This window comes from Scardinius erythrophthalmus, assembly GCF_964197995.2.
Source record: "Scardinius erythrophthalmus genome assembly, chromosome: 23".
NCBI classification, from domain to species: domain Eukaryota; kingdom Metazoa; phylum Chordata; class Actinopteri; order Cypriniformes; family Leuciscidae; genus Scardinius; species Scardinius erythrophthalmus.
In genome coordinates this window covers 15638605-15660933 of record NC_138243.1, presented here as the reverse complement: position 1 = coordinate 15660933, position 22329 = coordinate 15638605, and the positions used below count along the sequence as shown (strand labels likewise).

Here is a 22329-nt window from a genome sequence, read left to right as displayed (position 1 = left end):
CAAGTGTACACCTCTACACTCACCAATTCATTTGCCGCTTTATTGGCTGCTTTCTGCTGTTGTGTTCAGTGATTGGTATTTTTTTCTTCTCTCTCTCTCTCTGCCTCTCACCCTCCCTTCTCACTTTGTGAGCTGAATACCAATTGCAGATTTGTTAGACGTCAGCATCGTTTGTTCTTCCTGTCTTAAATCATTTCATCCAGTTATACACACCTGATGCTGTTTTGTTTTGTTTTGTTTTGTTTGTTAAAGGTGAGTGCCCATATTCGCCGTGGCCGCTGCTCTTATCCTCTCAGGTCTCCGTCATCTCCTTTAGTGATTGTTCTTGAAACATTTTTTCCTCACTGTACGTTTGTTTCTATCGGACTCTATTGGTAAAACAATAGCTCCACGAATACTGTGTTTCAGAGCAGTTTTGTGAGTGCAGACTCAACAAGTATCATTCTGAAATCGGTATGGTTCAGCCAGTTAATAATACAACTAGAGTTAAATGATGTACTATACACTGTTCACTTAAACTATGCATTTGAGTTGCTGTTAGCTTTAGCATGTTTAGCCTGTCTCTCTACCACTTCACAGAATAAATTGTCCAATATCCATTTCACAGTGTGAACACACTAATTACTACAAAATGGCATGGAATAGTGTATAATGCACGTTAGATTTGCTAAGATGTTCTGGGTTGTTTGTTTACTGTCCTGTATCAAAAGATGCAAGTATTTAACAAGGTATTTAACAAGGTCATTTGTACAAAAAAAAACATGTGATTTTTAGAAGCATGAATGTCCACCCCTGACCCTAAACATAACCATCAGTTGGGCATAAGCAGATTGTGCGAAAATGTACATGAGATTGTACAGATTTAACCCTTGTGTGGTGTTCACTACCCTATAATACCCTGTGATGTTCTCGGTCAAAAATGACCCGACTATAGAAAAAATAGCTTATAAATCTCTCATTATACTATATTTTCACCCAATATTGGATTCAATCTTTTTGTCAACTTGTTCTCTTTTAATTAGGACTGGTTTTATATTTCTATTTGCATCTTATTAATCGTAGGCCTCATTAATTTGACAGTAGGGATCTCATTTTTTGAGTAAAAAAAAAACATTATTTTTGAACAATTTTGGAAATATTAAATAAAATCTGAAGAAAATTGGCACTGTTGATCACACTAGTCTACTTTAATTTTTTCACCAGGAATTTTGTTTTGAAAAACTTTTATTTTGTACAAAATGACACATTGTCACACTTGTGGTGTTCCCGGTCAAATTGACCGGCCTACAAAAAATAGCTTATAAATCACTTGCTATTTTCACCCAATATTGGATTCAATCTTTTTGTCAACTTGTTCTCTTTCAATTAGGACTGGTTTTATATTTCTATTTGCATCTGATTAATTGTAGGCCTCATTTATTTAAGAGTAGGCATCTCATTTTTTGAGTAAAAAACTCATTATTTTTTAATCATTTTGGAAATATTAAATAAAATCTGAAGAAAATTGGCATAAAAATAAAACAAATACAAAACGAAAGTAAAAGACAGCAGCCCCTCACGGACGACTGCTGTCACAATAAAACAAAACACAACATAAGTTCAGGCCTGTCCTCTCTCGCTCTTCACTGTCGTCGCTCCCCCTTTATGCTTCCGCTCCTCCGTGAGAGATATGAGACCGTTGCGTCGCGCAGGTGTCGCTCATCTAATCACGCCACCGGCCTCGTGCCGCTCTCTCACGACCCTCTGCCTCGTCCTGCTCGCCACACTATATTTATTTACATGGCCATAAACACCAGACGTGATAAACAATGTCAATAAACTAAACACAAACCTAAAGCAATAATACCCATATGCTGACGTTTACGTTTATTGGACTTGTCTTTGTTGACAAAACCAGCTGCAATCGGTAAAGAATAATTGTGTTCCATAATGACTGCACAAAACAAGCTAACGTTTGTTGCTTGATAGACGCTACAACTACAACTTCCGCATTTGTCCAGGACTCCACGCAGTACGAGCGGAAACCGAGGGTAAAGCCTGGTTCACACCGGACGCCAAAGCGACGCGTAAGCGGCGCGGAACGGCGGCCGCTTCCTTTCGCCGCCCATGTTAGCCTATGGTGTGAACGACACCATAGGTTAACATGGGAATAACGCGGCCGGCCGGTTCACACTGGACGCCCAAGCGGCGCGGAACGGAGGCCGCTTCCTTTCGGCGCCCATGTTAACCTATGATTGTAAAGAGGATGTATATTTCAACGGTATATCTACACTACTACTGTCTACCATATTCTCTCTCTGGCTGCGTGTGTGTCTCGACAACGGATTAATAAAAGAAGTGTACAAACTTCTTGGTTACAGAAACATGGTGTATTCATTTTATTAGGTTATTTACTTACCCATGATGTAAAACATAACTCTGAATAAACAAGTGCTTGTCGACCGCCGCGGAGAATACGCGTCTGGTGTGAACAGGCAGGCGCCGGACCGCGCGTGATTTTCCGTTCCGCGTTGCTTCGGCGTCCGGTGTGAACCAGGCGTAACACGGATATGATGGCATTGACTGCCGACTCCCAGCTCACCCCTGCTCACACGCCCCGTTTCCTTGGTTAAAATCGCAATTTTCTCATGATTTAAAAATAGTTGGAAACATTTGGGATATTGTAAGTAATCAACTTAACAAACTATATAACACTGGCCTTGTGATTTTGGGATATTTTAATGCAAAAATCTTACATATTGTACCTTTAACTAGTATTTTCGGGAAAAAGAAAATCTTCTCCGGGTCAAAATGACCCGAACAACACATGGGATGAATTAGCCACCAATTCAGCAAAAAGTAAACTAATTGCCATGGTATTGTTGATTGACCCTAAATATGGCGCAGGGTTCTCTTTCTGTGTAAAAGTGCGGTCACAATTTATTTATTTTTTTATTTTTTTTGTACACATACTTAAATGCAAAAGTACATCAATATGTAGGTGGCTCAGACTCCACATACAGATAGATTAAAAGGCACAATCTTTTTCTGTACATCTAAATCTTTTTTTATTATCTCCAAACTCCAATGAGTCTCCGTTTTCGAGGAGGAAAGCTGTGTTTGTGTATGATAGTCTGTCGGGAAGCAGACCTGCTCGCTCCTTTAAGAGGCCCTGATGCATGAAGTGCTGCTAAATTACATATCATTTGCTCGTCTTTTCATTGGGCTTAAATGGGGCTGTAATGAACCTTTGCCGGCGTCTCTTGATCTTTTGCTGCCGTCTGATAGTGAGAATAGTCAGTGATTGTATGTATCCGTGTTTGTGTGTGTGCGTTTTTGGGACTGGAAAAGGCCTGACATTGGCCTCTTTAGTCACAATATGAAAGCTCTGACTAATTTCACAGTTTAGTTCAATTTTACAGATTCTTAAAAGATGTGGGCTCCTATCTTATGCTCAATAGAGAGTGTGTGCAAGTCTCTGTTGCAGTGTTAAAGTGTCTGATTGCCACATTATATAGACAATGTCATGACAATGAACACAACTTTAGTGTAAATAGACAATTTATAAATATGTTAAATTTGGTCCAACTTATTCTAAGAAAAATAATCAGTTTTATTTTTTTATTTTATTTATTTTTTGGATATATATATATATATATATATATTGTTAATAATATTGAATGAGTGGATGTGTGTATTCAAAACAAAAAGATGTTTTTATATTAAATTTAGTTTATTACAGAATAACAAAAAAAACAAAAAGCTGTCTTCAAAACATCAACAAGCTAATTTTCTCTATATAGACATATATAGTGTGATGGTTAATATGAAAATAAATGTAATTTGGTTGTATTACATCGTATTTTTTACAAAAAATTTGTATGTATTACAGATGTATATTTTATCATATTTAACCGTAATCATGATATTTACATTGAAACTATCGTGTCTTGTGCACTTTATATCAGTGAAAAACGTGCACAAGCCACTTAATATAATCCTCTTCATCCCATGTGAGACATAAAGCTGAAATGTACAAGCCACACCTGGGACTAACTAAAGTGCCCCTATTATGGTTTTTCAAATATTCCCTTTCATGCAATTTGTAATATAGCTGTTTGTGAATTTAATCATTCTGCAAACTTGTAAAGCCGAAAGTGCACGATAAATAAAGTGATTGTTTCCCAAAAAAATAGAATCGACTCCTAACCACCTTAATGAGGCGTTTGTATTTCGAATCTCACTGCATGATGGGTCACTAGAAAAGATATTGGCATAATGCCTGTCTATGTTGTGCGTCGTCCGCCCACAAACAAATAAGATGGGTCAGTTCTCAGTTTATTTGGACCAACATGCGCCTCAGAATCACAACCTGTAAGTATGATTAATTATTGATGTATATATTTTCTACCGGGTGTTCAAAAGGGCTAGTTTTGTGTTTAATATTATGTACGTTTCCGGCTAACCAGCTAACTCACGTTATTACTGTCTTACCTAAATACTTCTGCAAATCAGCTGTGGGCCACTATTACCGAAAACTGTGTCTATTAATGCAGATTGTCTGTTGTTCTTACTACTTTGAGTAAAGATAAAGGATGGAACTAGATTTGTTTTGCAAAATTTAATGTTACATTAGTCATTCACTAATAAGTTAGTGCTAGGCTAACTTATGCACTTATTGATACAGTTAATACAGTTCCCGAATGTACACCACAATAAATTAGAAATATACACATCTGTTTGTTGATAGACAAACACTTATTAATGCTGATGGTGAGGAATTAGTTAAAACATCTCATAATGTATCTCAAACTGAGAGCCTTTAAAATCGCATAATAGGGGCACTTTAAACTCAATAATAATGCTGGTTGAGAAACACTTCTTTGCAACACATTCTCATACCTAAGGCGTCACTTTTTGTCACTTTCAACCATGCTTCAATATCTGACGCTCAAAGCACCCTTTAGCGTCCATATGTGACGCTTCGGTTATGGGTAGGTTTAGGCGTCATGTAACTGACGCTTTCGGAAGCGTCAATATCTGACGCTCAAAGCACCCTTTAGCGTCAATATGTGACGCTTCGGTTGGGTAGGTTTAGGTCTGTGGTAGGGTTATGCGTCTCATATGGACGCTAAAGGGTGCTTTGAGCGTCAGATATTGAAGCATGGTCGAAAGTGACGCCTTGGGTATGAGAACGGGTTGTTCTTTAGATAATAATCAATTATTACAAAAGTTTTGTTCTGTTAAACTTGCATAAAAAAAAGGTGTGTGATGTTCCTATGGCAGTGTGAGTTGTGAAATACTCTTCTCACAGATCCATTGAAAAGCTGTATTACATGTATGATCAGGCCACCCGGATAAAGTTGGCCACCTTTGGTTATGATCCGCATTCAGAGCACAGTTCTCTACTGTACCTCCATTAGTCTCTTTGAGCTCCAACTAAAATGCCCCAGAACCTGAAAATACAGATCAGCATTATATGTTCAGTGCTGCTTTCTGTGTGATATGATACTGACTGTAAGAATCATTATAGATAATATTAGATAATAATCAGTTCAGTTCAGTGTTTTCTCACCCAGAGGTCAGTGTGCTGTTATCAACCCATTTCCATGTGTTCTCCACATCACTGTCAGTCAGACCAATCCAGACTGCAGCAGAACCAGTCATGTTCTTCACAAAATCCTGAGCAGATGAAACAGTTGCATGTTTCATGAAACATTTGCATATTTCTGTAACGCTTTAGATTACAGCCCGCAAAGTACTGCGAAAGTAAAAAAAAAAATTAAAGCGTACCTTTCTGTAATTACAGTGTACCTATAAAGTACGTACGTGTAGAAATAGGGGATCGGTAAAGTTTAGGGAATAAAGGGAAAATTAACACATTATTTATACTGTAAAGGCATCTTTACACAGCCGAGTTAAGGCTGCTCTAAAGCGGCTCTGTGTCTGCTTAAAAATTGTGTAAAGACACAATGGTGCATAAAAGCAGACTTAAAATATGCTTAAAATAATCAAGAAGAGGGAGACAAAACATATAGGCCAAGCTCAATATTGTTTTAGCCAAATAAAAAAATGTCAGTCAACAAAGGACAATGAAGTAAAAGAGTCCTGTACTCACATAGTGAAGCAAACCACCGAAATAACAGAGTCGTCAATGTGTGTCATGAATTGGCTTTCGATGTTTGTAATCTTCCTTTAAAGAGACTGGCAGATCAACGCGCTGCTACATTTCTCTCAGATACGGTAAATGCTTATTTGGCATCACTGTAATTGTGCATTGATATATTATATTCCAAAAATAATCTCCTTGAGGACGATATTTCACCCCTACACAACAGTGAAATCTGCTGTCCTGCCTGAAACGCTAACGATAGCAGAATTGTTCATGCTTTCTGGATCTTTGAAAAAAAAAAAGGGAATCTTTTATTCCTGCGGTGATCTACTCTGTGTAATACTTCATAATTTCTTTGTAGCATTTGTTCCATTTGGAACAATTTTATTAAGAAATAGAAAATAAGACCACAGAATTAAGACAAACATTAAAGTGCGAGATATACCATGCAGAGGAAATTAATTTAAAATTCCGTATTTTTATTCCATTGTTTACTATTATTTTTAAATACATTTTAACACTTTATAAAAACTGTAGTTTTAAAATAGTAATGTTCAAAACATTGTTTCCCGTGATTTTAATTCCTGTGTAATATATACATCAATCATTAAACACACGCACACGCACACGCACACGCACACACACACACACACACACACACACTGACTTTATTTCGTTCACTCACTTGTTCTTCTCTGTTTATGATGATCAGATCTGCTCCTCTCTCTGTACAGTATCTTCTGCTCTCAGTCCAGCTCTTCTTCTCTTTCAACATGTAGTAAAGACTGGATTTATAGTAAGTCCATCCATCTGTAAACAACCAGTTTAGCTGTTAGCTCTATATTCCCTTTACAGGTTTTTTTTTTTTTTTGCTAGCTCACTAAAATGACATGCACAGCACAATTATTTAAACTGACACACAGAGGGCCCTATTTTAATGATATGAAACGCAAGTATCAAGTGCGAAATGCAAGTAACTTTGTGGGCGGGTCTTGGGCACTGTTGCTATTATACCTGCGGGATAAATGACTCTTGCGCCCGACGCAAATCTAAAATGGGTTGGTCTGAAGTAGCTTCATTATTCATAGGTGTAGTTTGGGCGTAACGTGAAATAAACCAATCAGAGCGACATCTCACATTTCCTTTACAGTTTTTTTCAATTGCTTACACACTAAAATTAGAACTTTCCCACAATTAGCAAAACTTTACACTCAAGGAGCAAAACACCGGCCTAGATTTGCACAACTGTAAGCACATTGTCAACTTCACACTTTTTGCAAAACATTACACACAGTGATTTGCAAAACACTAAACACACTTGTATGCATTTGACGCAGAAATTTATCATGATGTCATTTCCTTGCAATTTCAAAGCAAAGGCTTTCAAATGAGCACACCCATGAACCAATTGGTTAAACACAGGCACCAGGTGTGCACACACACTGGTGCTTAATTGTAGACACACCAATCAGGTTAAAGCACTATAAAAAGGCAACAGGTAAGTTCACCTGTCTTCAACAAAAATGGATGGTGTCAGAGGAAGAGGGAGAGTGCGGATGAGAGGGGGAATCCAGAGAGTACCAGGTGGAGGAAGAGGCCAAGGAAGAGGAAGAGGAAGAGGAAGAGGAAGAGGGAGAGGGAGAGGGAGAGGAAGAGGAAGAGGGAGAGGAAGACCTGGAGGAGGGGTAGGACATGCACAAAGAAGAAGACAACCAAATCTGTGTAATGAAATTCGTGCTACAATTGTGGACCATGTAATAAACCACGGACTAACACTGAGGGAGGCTGGATTGAGAGTACAGCCTAACCTAAGCAGGTACACAGTGGCATCAATAGTTCGGACATTTCGTCAAGAGCACAGGTGAGAAACTTCTCTTCAGTCAACAGAAAATCCATTGCTTACTGCATGTACTATATCAACAGTACTGTATATGTACTCTATATTTTGGTACTGTATATATTCCTGTGTATCATTTTACAGTAAGCTGTGTATTTTGTTTGGCCAACATAGGATTGAACGTCGTGAACACCAAGGAGGAAGGGGCCCCATATTCACACAGGAGCAAGAGAGAGAGATCATAAACCTCGTTTTGGCCAATAATGCAATCAGACTTCGAGAAATTCAAGCCCATATTGTCAATAATCACCTAATTTTCAATAATGTCCAACAGGTCTCTCTGTCAACTATAGCCCGTATCCTTAAAAAACACCAAGTTGTGATGAAACAACTGTATAAAGTGCAGAGGTGGAAAGTAACGAATTACATTTACTCGCGTTACTGTAATTGAGTAGTTTTTTGTGTATTTCTACTTTTTTAAGTAGTTTTTAAAATCTGTAATTTTACTTTTACTTAAGTATGTTTTGTTTAAAGTATTGTAATTCGCTACATTTTAAAACATATCCGTTACTGAGTAAAAAAAAAAAAAAAAAAAAAAATTAAAAAAAACGAACTAGCCTACTATGGGTAAAACAGCGCGCGCGCTCGTGCTCAGCATTGATTGATTGAAGGGCGGGAGAACAGACACGCAAAAACCACAAAAAATATGGAGACGGACAACACAGAGGCGAACCCCTGGTAAAGTATGGGGATACTTTGGATAGCCTATAGAAAAACGAACGCGCTCGAGCATAGCCTATTCATTTTGCAAAAATTGTGGACGCAAATTGGCTGCAAAAGAAGGAAATACATAGAACGTGTTCGGGAACACCATCCCTCCGTGTAGATTAAGATATGTCCCGTTTATAATTTAAGGTCGAAGGATTTCTGTGACGCAGAGGGAATCCCGGAGTTTCATTATCATGAAAATGGAATTTAGCCTACAGTAACGCAGACGTCACGTAAAACACATGAAAGTAAAGCTGTACAATAAATCAAATTGCGACATGGTCTGTAGTCTATATATTAAAGCACAAGAGACTGCTATATAAATGTATAATCTGCGTGTCTGTGTGAATCAGTGCCAATGAGACGAGCCGTTTCGTCTACTACATACTCAAGTACGCGACGTGCTAAGTGTTTTCAGCATCTCACAAACAATATGAGAACATGAAAACATGAACATCTCCAGAGCTGCTCTGAGAGAATGACCTTTGAGAAAAACCTTGTCAAATAGCCTACACTCTGAAACAGGACTTCATTACAACCCATCAAAATAAAAGTTTGGTTTAACTACGAAGAAATGATGACATAGCCTAACTGTTGTGGGCCTACAATAGAATGTACTTCTCATAATAATATTAACAACAACAACAATAATAATACAGATTATTTAAACATTATTTAATGATTTTTGTCCATGGTTTAATTGAGTAAATCTGTTTTGCAGCACTTTGCCAAAAAATAAAAGGATAAAAAAAAGTGTTAAACTTTTATTTGATTACCACCGTTTTGGATAATATATTCGTTTTAAATCATAAAAACAAAAAGGATTTTTCTGAATTAAAAACATTTCATAGAAGTCTATTGTTCTTGAAAATTTTAATAAATTATTAATGATAAAAAATAAGTTGTTAAATGAGTAGTTAAAATGAAAAGGAAAATTACCCCATGATTTATCAGCCCTGAAACCATCCTAGGTGTAGGCTATATAACTTTCTTCTTTGTTCTTTCAGACGAATACAATCAGAGTTATATTAATAAACACTCTATTCTGAGCTTTATAATGGCAGTGGATTGCAACCATCAGTTTAAAGCTCAAAAAAGTACGCCATACGCAGTCTACTTACACCTTTAACGCAACTTATGCAACTCATGATGACGTCAGAAGTAGTGTAGTGCGTCCTGGCGTAACGTACAGTAAATATCAGCAGTATGTCGCATTACTCGCATAAGTTGCGCTTTAGATTTAAGTCGAATACATATGTCCGTTTTGCCGGAAGCTAGTTATTTTACTTCATAAAGATTTAAATATGAATATCTTTCTTACACAAACTCAACGTTTTGTTTCAGAAGGCCTTTATTAATCCCCTGTTGCCGTGTGGAGCACTTTTATGATGGATGGATGGATGGATGCACTTTTATGATGGATGGATGCACTTTTACGAGCTTCAAACTGATGGTTGCAATCCACAGCCATTATCAAGCTAGGAAGCGTCAGGGTGTTTATTAATATCAGAGGCTTCCTTCACCTCTGTACAGATAAAACATTATCAAAATGATTCCAGTTCGCATGGATACGCGGAAGCGACAAATTTTTGTTTTGTATTATGCAGGCCAGACAAGTAATTTGGTGAGGTCAATTTGTAAAGAAAGACTACTCGCATGCACACATTCAAATGCACATACATTAAACACGTAATACGCATGTGCACGCCGCCAGCATTTTCACAGATTCACGTTTTTGAAGTTTACACAGAGATGATAGTGTTTTTCAAAAAATTTTAAAGCTTGCACCTTGTAACCTATTTCAAGGTTTATATTCTCGAGCTCCAAACACTGTTGTCGTGCAAATGAACGGCCAGAACACATTAAAGTTTTCTGTTTTCTGTTAAAGCGGTGTCGTGTTAGCGGCCCCTAAGTTAATAACTAATGTGCTTTTCGCAACGAATCAATCAATCAAAAATGAATGAATCAAAAACTAACTTTAGCTGGACAATAACTTTATTCTAGAGCGGCTGTAAAGCCAAAACACTCTCTGTTACTGTAATCTCCTATTATCTCTGTAAAGCTGCTTTGAAACAATCTATATTGTTAAAGCGCTGTATAAATGAAGGAGACTTGACTTAATATAATTCTGATTGTATTCGTCTGAAAGAAGAATGTCATATACATGGCTTGAGGGTGAGTAAATCATGGGCTGGTTTCATTCTAAAGTTAACTACTCCTTTAATCACATTCATAATCATTTATTGAAATTAGTTCATTAGACATGTTTTATTGAAATTTTAATAAACAAAACAAATGTTTCCAAAAATACTGTTTTCATTCCATTTACTGTAACTGTCATTTTAACTGTTGATAATAATAACCCTAATTTAATAATACAGTTTTTATATTTAATAATTGTTTAATACCATTATATTAGTCGGTTATCATACTGTGAAAATCTCATACCTTTAAAACCCTACTCGGGGGACTCCCCAACCCACCCCCGCTGTTAAAAAAGTAACTCAGTTACTTTTACTCTGAGTACATTTTAAATGAGCTACTTTTTACTTTTACTTGAGTAGATTTTTCGACCGGTACTTTTACTTGTACTTAAGTAAAAAAAAATTGTAGTAATAGTACTTTTACTTGAGTAGAATATTTTATTACTCTTTCCACCTCTGATAAAGTGCCATTTGAAAGAAATTCAGACAGGGTGAAAGTCCTGCGGCGTGAATATGTGGTGGTACGTTTTGTTCACTGACTGTAGTATTGTGTACTGCACACATAACCTTTTTACTGTACATGTAATTTTACTGTATAGCAGACCTACAGTATACTGATCTACACAATGTGATCTTTTGCTGTATTTCAGAGAGTTTTGCAAATGGATGCGGAGGAAGTCCCACATGAGTTTATTTACATTGATGAGGCTGGATTTAACCTGACAACAGTACGAAGAAGGGGAAGAAACATCATCGGCCACAGGGCTATTGTCAATGTACCAGGGCAACGTGGGGGTAACATTACCCTTTGTGCTGCCATTACACAGAATGGGGTCCTCCACCGCCATGCCAACTTGGGTCCTTACAACACTGAACTCATTCTTACATTTTTAGACAGATTACACAATATCATCACAGCAGCAAACCAAAGGGACCAGATGCAATACATTGTCATCTGGGACAATGTAGCTTTCCATCGTTCTGCTCTGGTCCAAAACTGGTTTCAACAACACCCACAATTCACAGTTCAATACCTACCACCATACTCCCCCTTCCTGAACCCCATCGAGGAGTTCTTCTCAACATGGCGGTGGAAGGTTTATGATCTCCGGCCCTATGTCCAGATGCCCCTCATTCAAGCTATGGAGGAAGCATGTGATCAAATTGAACCAGCATCCATACAAGGGTGGATTCGTCACTCAAAAAGATTCTTCCCACGTTGCCTTGCAAATGAAAATATAGCCTGTGATGTTGACGAAGCCCTGTGGCCAGATCCAGCTAGGCGGAGAGATGTTTAGTTTTTTTTTTGTTTTTTTTTGTTTTCGGTACTGAACTGGATATGTAATTTGTTACAGTATTACTGTAAGCTTAGAGTACAATGGTATGTTCAGTAATAATATATGAAAACTGGAAAATGTTTTATGAATATTTGTTCAGTATTGACTGACTTGAGTACATGAAAATAAATTATTTTCATCAGTCTGCACAATTGGTGTCATGTGGTGTTGGTGAATTTATTTTTACACTTTCTGTGTAAATGCTAAAAGTGTTTTAGGTTGAGCACAGGAGTGTTAAACTGATTCAAACAGAGTCAGACCATATGATGGTTGTGTTTATGTTATGACAACAAAATAAGGTTTTTATAAGACATTGTATAGTTTTGACAAAAGTGTTTCATTTTGCAAATGATCTGAGGTGTTGTGCTACTTTGGTGTAGTGTTGTGCTAATTGTGTGAAGGGTTTTGAAAAACCGGGCCCTGTTTTCAAAATTGTGCTTAAGCAATTGAAAAAAACTGTAAGAGCAGGTGCGCTTGTTCCATGGAGGATTGCTATTATAATGGTGGATTTGCCAGACACGAAAATGGCACTTTTTAAATGCACTGAACACGGTTCTCTGCATAAGACACAACAATCGTCACATGTTTGCCATTTCAAAACACTGCCATTCAAAATGACACTACATGAGCTAATTGGCCAATACATGTGCCACCTTGCCAAACACCTCAATGGTTGTTAACACTTCAATATTTTACAGTTTACTGTTTTTTTTTTGTGTGCATATTTTTGTTCAGTTCAATATAAATATATCTGCTGTGCATGTTTCACTGACTTGTTTGGTGAAAAAAAAAAAAAAAAGTTTCAACAGCATGTGTGTGTATCTGCAAATATTTCTGTGCATGTGAACAGTCTGAAGAATTGTCTACAATTTGAAAGCATACTAAAGTTGAGAGTGCTTTTATTATGCCCAACAGTGTGTAGTTGGTTAGACAAAAATCTGGTAATATGAATGAAGTGTGTGTCATTTCGTGCAAAAGCTTGATTTTGATAATGCTACATGTAGTTTTGGTTGCAGTGCCTCATTTCGCAGGGTATATTAGGTATTTTGCAGTTTGGGTGTGTGGTTTTGTGAATTGTGTTAAGTGTTTTGAAAAAAAAAAAAAAAAAAAACAGCCTAGTTTGCAAAATTGTGTGTTAGCAATTGAAAAAAAAAACTGTTACACTCACCTGTCATTAACTTATAACAGATAGTAAACTCATAGATTATGAACCCTGAAAGTTACTGAGAGCACATCCCAACTCTATCATGCTTTAAAAAATGATAGATGTATAGCAAATAACTACATAGAAATTTTACCATAACTCTGAAGATTACGTCTCTCTTCTGTGAGGTTGTTGATCTTGGTTAGTAGCTGATCTCTCTCTTCTATCAGGTTGGTAATGTTGGTTAGTAGCTGGTCTCTCTCTTCTGTGAGGTTGCTGATCTTGGTTAGTAGCTGATCTCTCTCTTCTATCAGGTTGGTATTGTTGGTTAGTAGCTGATCTCTCTCTTCTGTGTAGTTTGTGCTCTTTGTATGGATGTGAACACACAGCACTATGACTGCAGTCAGCAGAAGAACACACAGCAACACCAAACACACTGCAGCTGCTCTGGAGCTTCTGTTCCTCACAGAATCACTTCCTGAAAATGGCAGACATGAAAATAAATGTTTCTTAATTTCTTAAAACTTCAGAACGTGTTTGTATTTGTACCTGTGTGTTGAGGTGATTGGTTTCTCTCTGTTTGTCTGTTCATACCCCTCGATCCAGCAGTGTTTATATTGCCATAAACAGGCATTTGAGACATGTTTGCTTGCTTAGCCATGGACATAATGGTAGCAACTGTCTGTGTGCATTTTTACTGTAGTCTTCTGCATTTGAGACTCTAATTTTAGGACATGTGGGCAATGTGTGACAAAGTACTTCACAGTACAAGAGCATGTGACATCCTGTCTGTTAATATTAATTTTCATAACAACAAAGGGCACTATTGTGGTAGTGTGTTTTCTGATTAGCAGGCAAATTATACATGACTGAAAAGTCTTAATTCAACTTAAATTGATCAGAAAATGTAACTGAATTATTGGTTGCGATGCTTCTTTTAAATGTCATTCACATGCCACCGAGAACGGAACTGATCTGAAAACTGTGTAAAGTCACGTGAGGTGCAATGATCTAGGAAGCTTTAATGGTTTTGAACGTCATTAACAAAATGAGGCTGATACAAAATGACACTTGTTGAGTATTAGTAAATCACCTCAAATTTGGTCGAAAATTTGAGTTTTATTGAATAAAATAAAAACAAATAAAAATAAAATAAAGTGTAACGACTTCGTCAAATCAGACACATGTATTTGTTAGAGTTAATAAATAATATTTAAAACTCACTCTGGGTTCTATGGTCCCATCCCCCAGCGAGGGCAAGAAGTTACCATAACCACGATTAGATAAGTTGGTTTTATGACTGTTAAAAAACGTGGTCACATGCTCAAGACAGAGACAATGGGGAAGACAGAAACAATCTTTAATACAGACTTTGCTGCATTAATCATAGACGAACTGATCTATAAATGAACATGCATCCCAGAAACTGTGTGAATGATTTACTGTCTTGTGTACTAGTATGTATATACTACGTTATGTATTTTATTATACAACCAACGATCAATGTAACCTCACCTATACCATGTTTGGTCTCTATAAATTGGTACTTTGAAGATCGAAATGATTGTGTACATGATATGCCGATAGCTGCGCAACATATTAGTATTACAAGAATCTTTATTAGTTTATTCATCAGAAACCAATCCAGTTACACATGCAAATGAGCATGCTTAAAACAAAGATTCATAAATCAACCATAGAGGAATTTTCCCGCTTGAAAATTCCACCCTTCTCATTGGTCAAGCAAACCCGGAGAGGTGGGGCCTTTCTCAGGCTTTATTAGAGACAAATTCACAGTGACCCTTCTCTCTCTTCTTCTGGCTCTCTACTGCTGCTTCTTCTGGTTGATGTCTGTGGTTGATGCCCATAGGCCCCGGCAGGACATGACCACCACCTATCGTGCCTTCACTCTCCCAAAGGAGTCAGACTGTCTTTTCTTCAATCCAACTCAGAAGACAACTGGAACCTGACCATCACTGAATGGGCAACGATCAACTCTTGGCCTTCTCGTTACATTCAGGGTGCCTTGCTGTCCTGCGTGGCCTCAGCAGACCCCAGGGCAGCAGGCCTCGACTCACAACCAGCCAAGTGCTCATCCTGGAGAAAGAAGACTCTCTCAATCACAACAGAATCAAGGACAACCTCTGGAGTTTGACAAAACGTCTTCTTTCAGTGCAGAAGAAGTCCATCGCAACTCCCACCATTTGCTCTGCGTGTCCTCTCTGGCCCAGGGCTAGCAGGCCACAATCTGCACTCCAGCCATGAGAACAGAGTCAAACTAACCATGCAAGGTCGTCATATCTTCTTCATCCAATGGTGAAGAAAACTATTGCAACTTTATTATTTGACACTCACCAAACCATCAACATCCTTTTCAAAAACTTCAAGAATTGTGTCCACTGCACAGATCATGCAAGTATCAATTTAATGAGGTGCTCTGAAAATTTGTTCCATAGTTTGCATAGTTCCATTTCCTGCTTCCGGTTCCATTCTATCACTTACCATTTTCCTATTCATGTATGTATGTATGTATGTTTGTTTGTTTAGTTTAGTTGTTTTTGTGATTTAAGTTAATAAAACTTGTGCACAATATGTATTTAGTTCTGATTCTCTGCTTGCAACAAAGTTTATTTCACGATCTTGATCTTGTTACATGCTCTAAGCGCTGTACATGCTAAGAAATAATTATTTTTCTGTGCCCATGAAAGATGCGCTTTTCTTAGAATAAATAAATAATCAAGACGTTGTTGGACGAACTGATTCATTGATTGTAATATTAATTTAGCCACATCAAGTTAATCCAATTAACTGACCCAAATATTCATAATTAATCATAACAAGTTATGAGTTATTATTAATATTTCCCTTTTGAGCTAACTCGTTACAAAAGTGTCATAGTGAATGAGAGCGTTCACATTTGAAGCGTGCAACTGGCTTAAAGTTGGTGACCATTTTACTGAAGAGTTGAGAAAAAATTAAGGGAACGAGACGTTGTGTCAAATGATTGGATTCTTGGGGGCCCCAAACACCTCTGACATACAGTGCAGGTCAAAAGTTAGGAAACATTATGATTTTTTTATGTTTTTGAAAGAAGTCTCTAATGCTTATCAAGGCTGCGTTTATTTGATCAAAAATACAGAAAAAAAAGTAATAGTGTAATATTATTACAACTTAAAATAATAGTTTTCTATTTGAATATACTTTAAAAAAGAATTTATTCCTGTGATGCAAAGCTGAATTTTCAGCATCATTACTCCAGTCTTCAGTGTCACATTTGACATCCAGTCTATCACATGATCCTTTAGAAATCATTCTAATATTCTGATTTATGAGTGTTGGAAACAGTTCTGCTGCCTAATATATTTGATGAATAAAAGGTTAAAAAAGAACTGCATTTATTAAAAAAATAATAATAATAATTAATTTCTAATAATATAAATCTTCTTTACTATCACTTTTTATCAATTTAACACATCCTTGATGAATAAAAGTATTGATTTATTAAAAAAAAAAGACCAGTAGTGTATATTGTTGCTACAAAGGATTTCTATTTTAAAAAAAAAAATTGCTTTTTTTTTTTTTTTTTACTTTTTATTCAAAGTATCCTAAAAAAGTATCACAGGTTATGAAAAAAATATTAAAGGAGAACTCCTGTCAATTTTAACATTGACAAGTCCAAAGTAGTCGATTGCCGAGTTCACACGCATAGGTTTAGTACCTATGATCACGCGCGTGAACTCGGCAATCGACTACATTGGACTTCACCCGAAAGCAGGATGTAAACACAGGTATTTGCGCTGGCTTAAATAACATAATTTTTATACATTTCTTTCACATCTACTGCAGTCAGATTCACTCGTGTTCACTCAGAAGGAATCACTCACATTTTCTGTGCACTTGTAATGACACATCAAGGATGTTAAGAGGCTAAAAGCAGGTTTAGTACTTGCCCCATTGAAGTCAACAGGGTGCAAATTTTAAAAATAGAATAACTCGGTGTAGGCAACACCGATTTTTGTCGTTGTTCTCTGTATTGACAGCACTCCAAATGCACAAAAAAATGAGCTCAATGTTAAAATTGACCGGAGTTCTCCTTTAAGCAGCAGAACTGTTTCCAACTTTGATAATGAATCATCATATTAGAATGATGTCTAAAGGATCAGGATGATAGACTGGAGTAATGATCCTGAAAATTCAGCTTTGCATCATAGAAATAAATGATAATTTAAAGTATAATAAATTGAAAACCAATTATTTTAAATTGTAATAATATATCACAATATTACTTTTTTTTTTTCTGTATTTTTGATCAAATAAATGCAGGCTTGATGAGCAGAAGAAACTTCTTTCAAGAATTCAGAAAAGGCCAAAGATAATTGGCGGGTAGAATCTGCATGCCAGCCAATCTCCCAGACATAATGCCCTGTACACATTGTGTGATTTTTGGGCTGTCTCAGATGAAAGACGACCAATCGTGTCATTTTCTGTGGTCGTGGCTCCTAAACGTTGGTCGTGGCTCCTAAACGTTGGCCCTATCATACATTGAGAGTGGTTCAAAGATGGCTGTTGTTACGGTCTTGCGACAAAATAGCCTGCAATTTTAACATGATCATCTCACAGTGTGTTTGCTGCTACGACCTAAATCCACTGACTAGCCAAAAAAACATGAATTGGCGTATTATTGATCAACTCGACATGGTGCTAAAACTTAAAACTACTTACCTCAAGCTCTATTTGCAAAAATGGAATGCCAAATTAGCCTCTTTTCCCTAGCAATGACCGCTTCCATACCCAGCTAACAATTTTAGGTTATAAGAACGTTTCCGTAACGTTCCCATTAAGTTATAAAAACGTTATTTCTGAATGTTCTAGAAACGTTCAAAGCGTCCAGTTTTTTAGACGTTGTATTAACGTTGTTTCTTAGTTATAAGAACGTTATTCAAAACGTTATTAGAACGTTCAATTCTCCTGTTATATAAACGTTGTATTAACGTTCTTGCTTGGTAATAATAACGTTGTTCAAACGTTATTGGAACATTCAATTCTTAGGTTATAAGAACGTTTCCATAACGTTCCCATTAAGTTATAAAAACGTTATTTCTGAATGTTCTAGGAACGTTCAAAGCGTCCAGTTTTTTGGACGTTGTATTAACGTTATTTCTTAGTTATAAGAACGTTATTATTCAAAACGTTCTATTCTCTTGTTATATAAATGTTGTATTAACGTTCTTGCTTGGTTATAAGAACGTTGTTCAAACGTTATTGGAACATTCAAATCTTAGGTTATAAGAACGTTTCCATAACGTTCCCATTAAGTTATAAAAACGTTATTTATGAATGTTCTAGGAACGTTCAAAGCGTCCAGTTTTTTGAACGTTGTATTAACGTAATTTCTTAGTTATAAGAACGTTATTCAAAACGTTATTAGACCGTTCAATTCTCCTGTTATATAAACGTTGTATTAATGCTCTTGCTTGGTTATAAGAACGTTATTCAAACGTTATTAGAACGTTCAATTCTTAGGTTATAAGAACGTTTCCATAATGTTCCCATTAAGTTATAAAAACGTTATTTCTGAATGTTCTAGGAACGTTCAAAACGTCCAGTTTTTTAGACGTTGTATTAATGTTATTTATTAGTTATAAGGACATTATTCAAAACCTTATTAGAACGTTCAATTATCTTGTTACATAAACGTTGTATTAACGTTCTTCCTTGGTTATAAGAACATTATTAGAACGTTCAATTCTCCCGTTATATAAACGTTCTCTTAATGTTTTTCTAAGATTATGAAAAACGTTCTTAAAACATTCCATTCACTTGTTTAAACATTTAAACATTCTCAATGTTTTTGCAAATAATGTATATATGACAATCATTTTATAAAAGCACCTTATTAAGAACTTTCAAATTTAAAAATTAAGACAAAAGATCTAGAAAGATAATTAAAATCAAAAAGACCCATGAATCATGTCTATAATATGTGTAATGTAGTCCATTGAAGACGAGCTGAAGTGAACCAAAGTGTAGTTTATTTCAAGATACAGATACAATTGAAACCGACTTGGGTTAAATTGAAATATGAAATTAACATGAAAATAAACCTGGACTAACATAGAACAAACTGATTAAACTTCAAAATAATGAAACATGAAACAAAACTAAAACAACCTCTTTACCTAACCCTAACCTATCAGCAAGCTAAAAAAAACAAAAACATTTTAAATGACATTATCCACAATCACATCAGCTTCCACTTCCAGCGCATCGGACTGGACTGGACTGGACCCTGAGAGGATCTCCGGAGATACTGCAGGGAGAAAATAAAACAGTGTTGTATTAAAGTGTGGTGAGATTAGTATAAAAGCACTGGGATGCTGTACTTGCTCATGCACAATATCTAATTAAATTTTCTGACAATTTACAAAAAGTTTAATCTGCTTTGGAATATTGGGAGAACACATGAAGATACGAGACTAGCTCTCTGCTCTTGTCCCTAAGCCCAGAGCCAGATGCTACTAAATTTGTATTGCTTTTCATGCTCAAGGACTTTGCATTGTTTCTATTTTAATGCACTCTTAAAGTTTAAATTGCATTAATGAACCGTGCCACATCCCAAAACTGCAATCTAATGATAACTTTGCTTAAATCAAAAATATTATAAAAGGTCATTAATGGATCATAATTATTGCACAAATATTATTAAGCAACAAAAAGGTTAAAATATTAAATAATTATTGAACTAAAATATAGTAGGCTACATTTATTGAATTGATGAAAAGGTACACTTAAGGTGTTTGGTCACTTGAGTGTGACCCAATCATCATATAGGAAAACACGAGGGTTAAACTCAAGAAAAACATTAATGTTGTCTCTCCATCACTCCCCAGAATAAAATGCCCCAGTTAATGTGGTCCTCGTAGTAATCAATGCATATTAAGCGTTAATATTTAGCAAAAATTGCTGCGAATATAATTTGTTGTCTCCACTGATCTATATAGATCAGTGGTTGTCTCTCTCCATTGGCTACCATACATTATTTTTCCAAATTAAGGTCCCATGGTATTCCACCGAAAGGGGGGGGACTTATAGGCTCTCTTTTGAGAGCTACATGAACCACGTGACCACAAGATCAAAGTTGTGCGCAACTCTCTTTCAACGGCTCTGCATCACTGCAACGCCAGAGGCGCCGGTTACCATATAAATTCGCGCCTACAACTGCTGCACCAAGCCAAAAATAAAAAATTTAACGCAATTTGAGCAAAAAAAAAAAAAAAAAAAAAAAGCTGCCTGGAGGAATTGAAAATATGGCCTTCCATACACTGTATATTATAAATTAGCACAATTTACAATACTGATGGTTGTTAAAACGCGTAACGTTAATTACAGTCTGTGAAAAGGGTCCATTACTGTTAAGTGCTCGACCCAAATATCACATTTAAGAGGAGCCTGGGGATATCCTTCCTTTTTAAATGTCACATAGGAGCTTGTTATAACCTGTAAAACTGCAAACACTGTGGACAACTTACACGATAAAATTACAAATAAGTTACAGATTTCAGATGACGAACTTGACACATGAAACAGATAACTGGAGGGGGAAATACCCGGACCATAAGTTAGCTAAGCTAACTTAATTGAGCTAATGTTAGCCGATTAACTTTTGAATCTCAAGAACGCGTTCAAATTAAAATCAGTTTAGCTATATTGAAAAGGCGAACAAGGACACTGGAAAAGGTGAATCTAAATAAAGACATCAATGTAATTTCGCGTTTATTCTTCAGTTTTAACTACATATTTGTGTAGTGTTGTTAACTGCTCTGTGGACTGCGGGAGCAGTTTACGTTACTCAAGACAGTTCATGCAAACTGTTGATCTAGTTAACTTTATTAAAACAGTAGCAACTGCTGCAAAACTAAGTTAATTAGCACTGATACAAGTATTTGATTCATACAACACGCAAAATTCAACTTACCTAAAAGCTGTCGTCTCCGTGTCCGACATCTTGTCCCGCTGACGCTGTGTTTGATTGACGGGTCGTGCCGTGCGCTGCAAAACCACGCCCATCTTAGGTAATAGGTCGTTCGGACGTGGGGAATGATCAGATAAAACTACAGTCTATCATAACACATTCCCTGTTTTCTCTTTGACTGTAATTGCAAAAGTTAATTTTTTTTTTTTTTTTTGGTAAAACCAAATTTATAATTGACTGTACTTTTTGAATTATTTCCTGTTGAATAAATAATTATGTTATATCTGGGATTTTTTTCTAAACTAATAATAATATTTGAATAAATATTTTAACCCCCCCAAAAAAATTCAGTGCATTGTGTCACTATACAAATTATGTTTCTGAAGTTGTTTATTTGTTTTAATTTAGTAACGTTTTTAAAACGTTCCACTAACAAGTAAGAATAATGTTTTGATACTAACGTTTTTAGAACGTTTATCAATGACATGTTGGCACAACGTTACTTTGGTAACTTTGAGAGAACTTTTATCTAAGTTAATCAGCATTGTGATAAAAGTGTCTAATTCATACAACAAGCAAAATGCACTCAACTTAAATGAATACTGCTATTTTCCTGAACATAATTCTTTTATATTCTGGGATTTTTTATTCTGACCATAAAAAATATTTAAATGAAATAGTTAAATAATGTCAGTGCATTGTGTCATTAGTTGTGTCACTGGATTTACAAATTATATGTTTCTGAAGTTGATTTGCAGAATAAAAAGCTGTATAACTAATTTGTAATGACTAATATGTATTTTTTAACATAATAATGTTTTTTAAAACGTTTATCAATGACATGTTGGCACAACGTTACTTTGGTAACTTTAAGAGAACTTTTATCTTAATATGTATTTTAACAATAACGTTTTTAAAACGTTCCACTAACAATGTAAGAATAACGTTTTAATGCTAACGTTTTTAGAACGTTTAT

The 22329-nt window shown here is 36.0% G+C and overlaps 2 protein-coding genes across 7 annotated transcripts in view; one reads left to right on the top strand and one right to left on the bottom strand.

Annotated features, from left to right (window-relative positions):
• The window catches only part of cadm2a (cell adhesion molecule 2a), a 476687-nt gene that overhangs the window by 40845 nt on the left and 413513 nt on the right, over nucleotides 1-22329 (top strand). The gene's annotated exons all lie outside the window — the stretch shown is intronic.
• On the bottom strand, nucleotides 3699-14092 carry LOC308683277 (uncharacterized protein). The gene is made up of 5 exons (XM_081353647.1): nucleotides 13931-14092; nucleotides 13536-13859; nucleotides 6777-6901; nucleotides 5555-5661; nucleotides 3699-5435 (listed from the first exon to the last, which is right to left on the bottom strand). The coding sequence occupies exons 1-5, from the start codon at nucleotides 14046-14048 to the stop codon at nucleotides 5399-5401; spliced, it is 711 nt and encodes a 236-aa protein (XP_081209773.1). The 5' UTR covers nucleotides 14049-14092; the 3' UTR covers nucleotides 3699-5398.

What these genes read in the sequence shown, in the direction of transcription:
- LOC308683277 (XM_081353647.1), bottom strand. Translation starts at nt 14,048, where the DNA reads ATGTCCATGGCTAAGCAAGCAAACATGTCTCAAATGCCTGTTTATGGC. An exon ending in TCATAAACAGAGAAGAACAA is followed by an intron (nt 5,662 to 6,776) that starts GTGAGTGAACGA and finishes TCATCTGCTCAG; the next exon opens with GATTTTGTGAAGAACATGAC. An exon ending in AACAGCACACTGACCTCTGG is followed by an intron (nt 5,436 to 5,554) that starts GTGAGAAAACAC and finishes CTGTATTTTCAG; the next exon opens with GTTCTGGGGCATTTTAGTTG.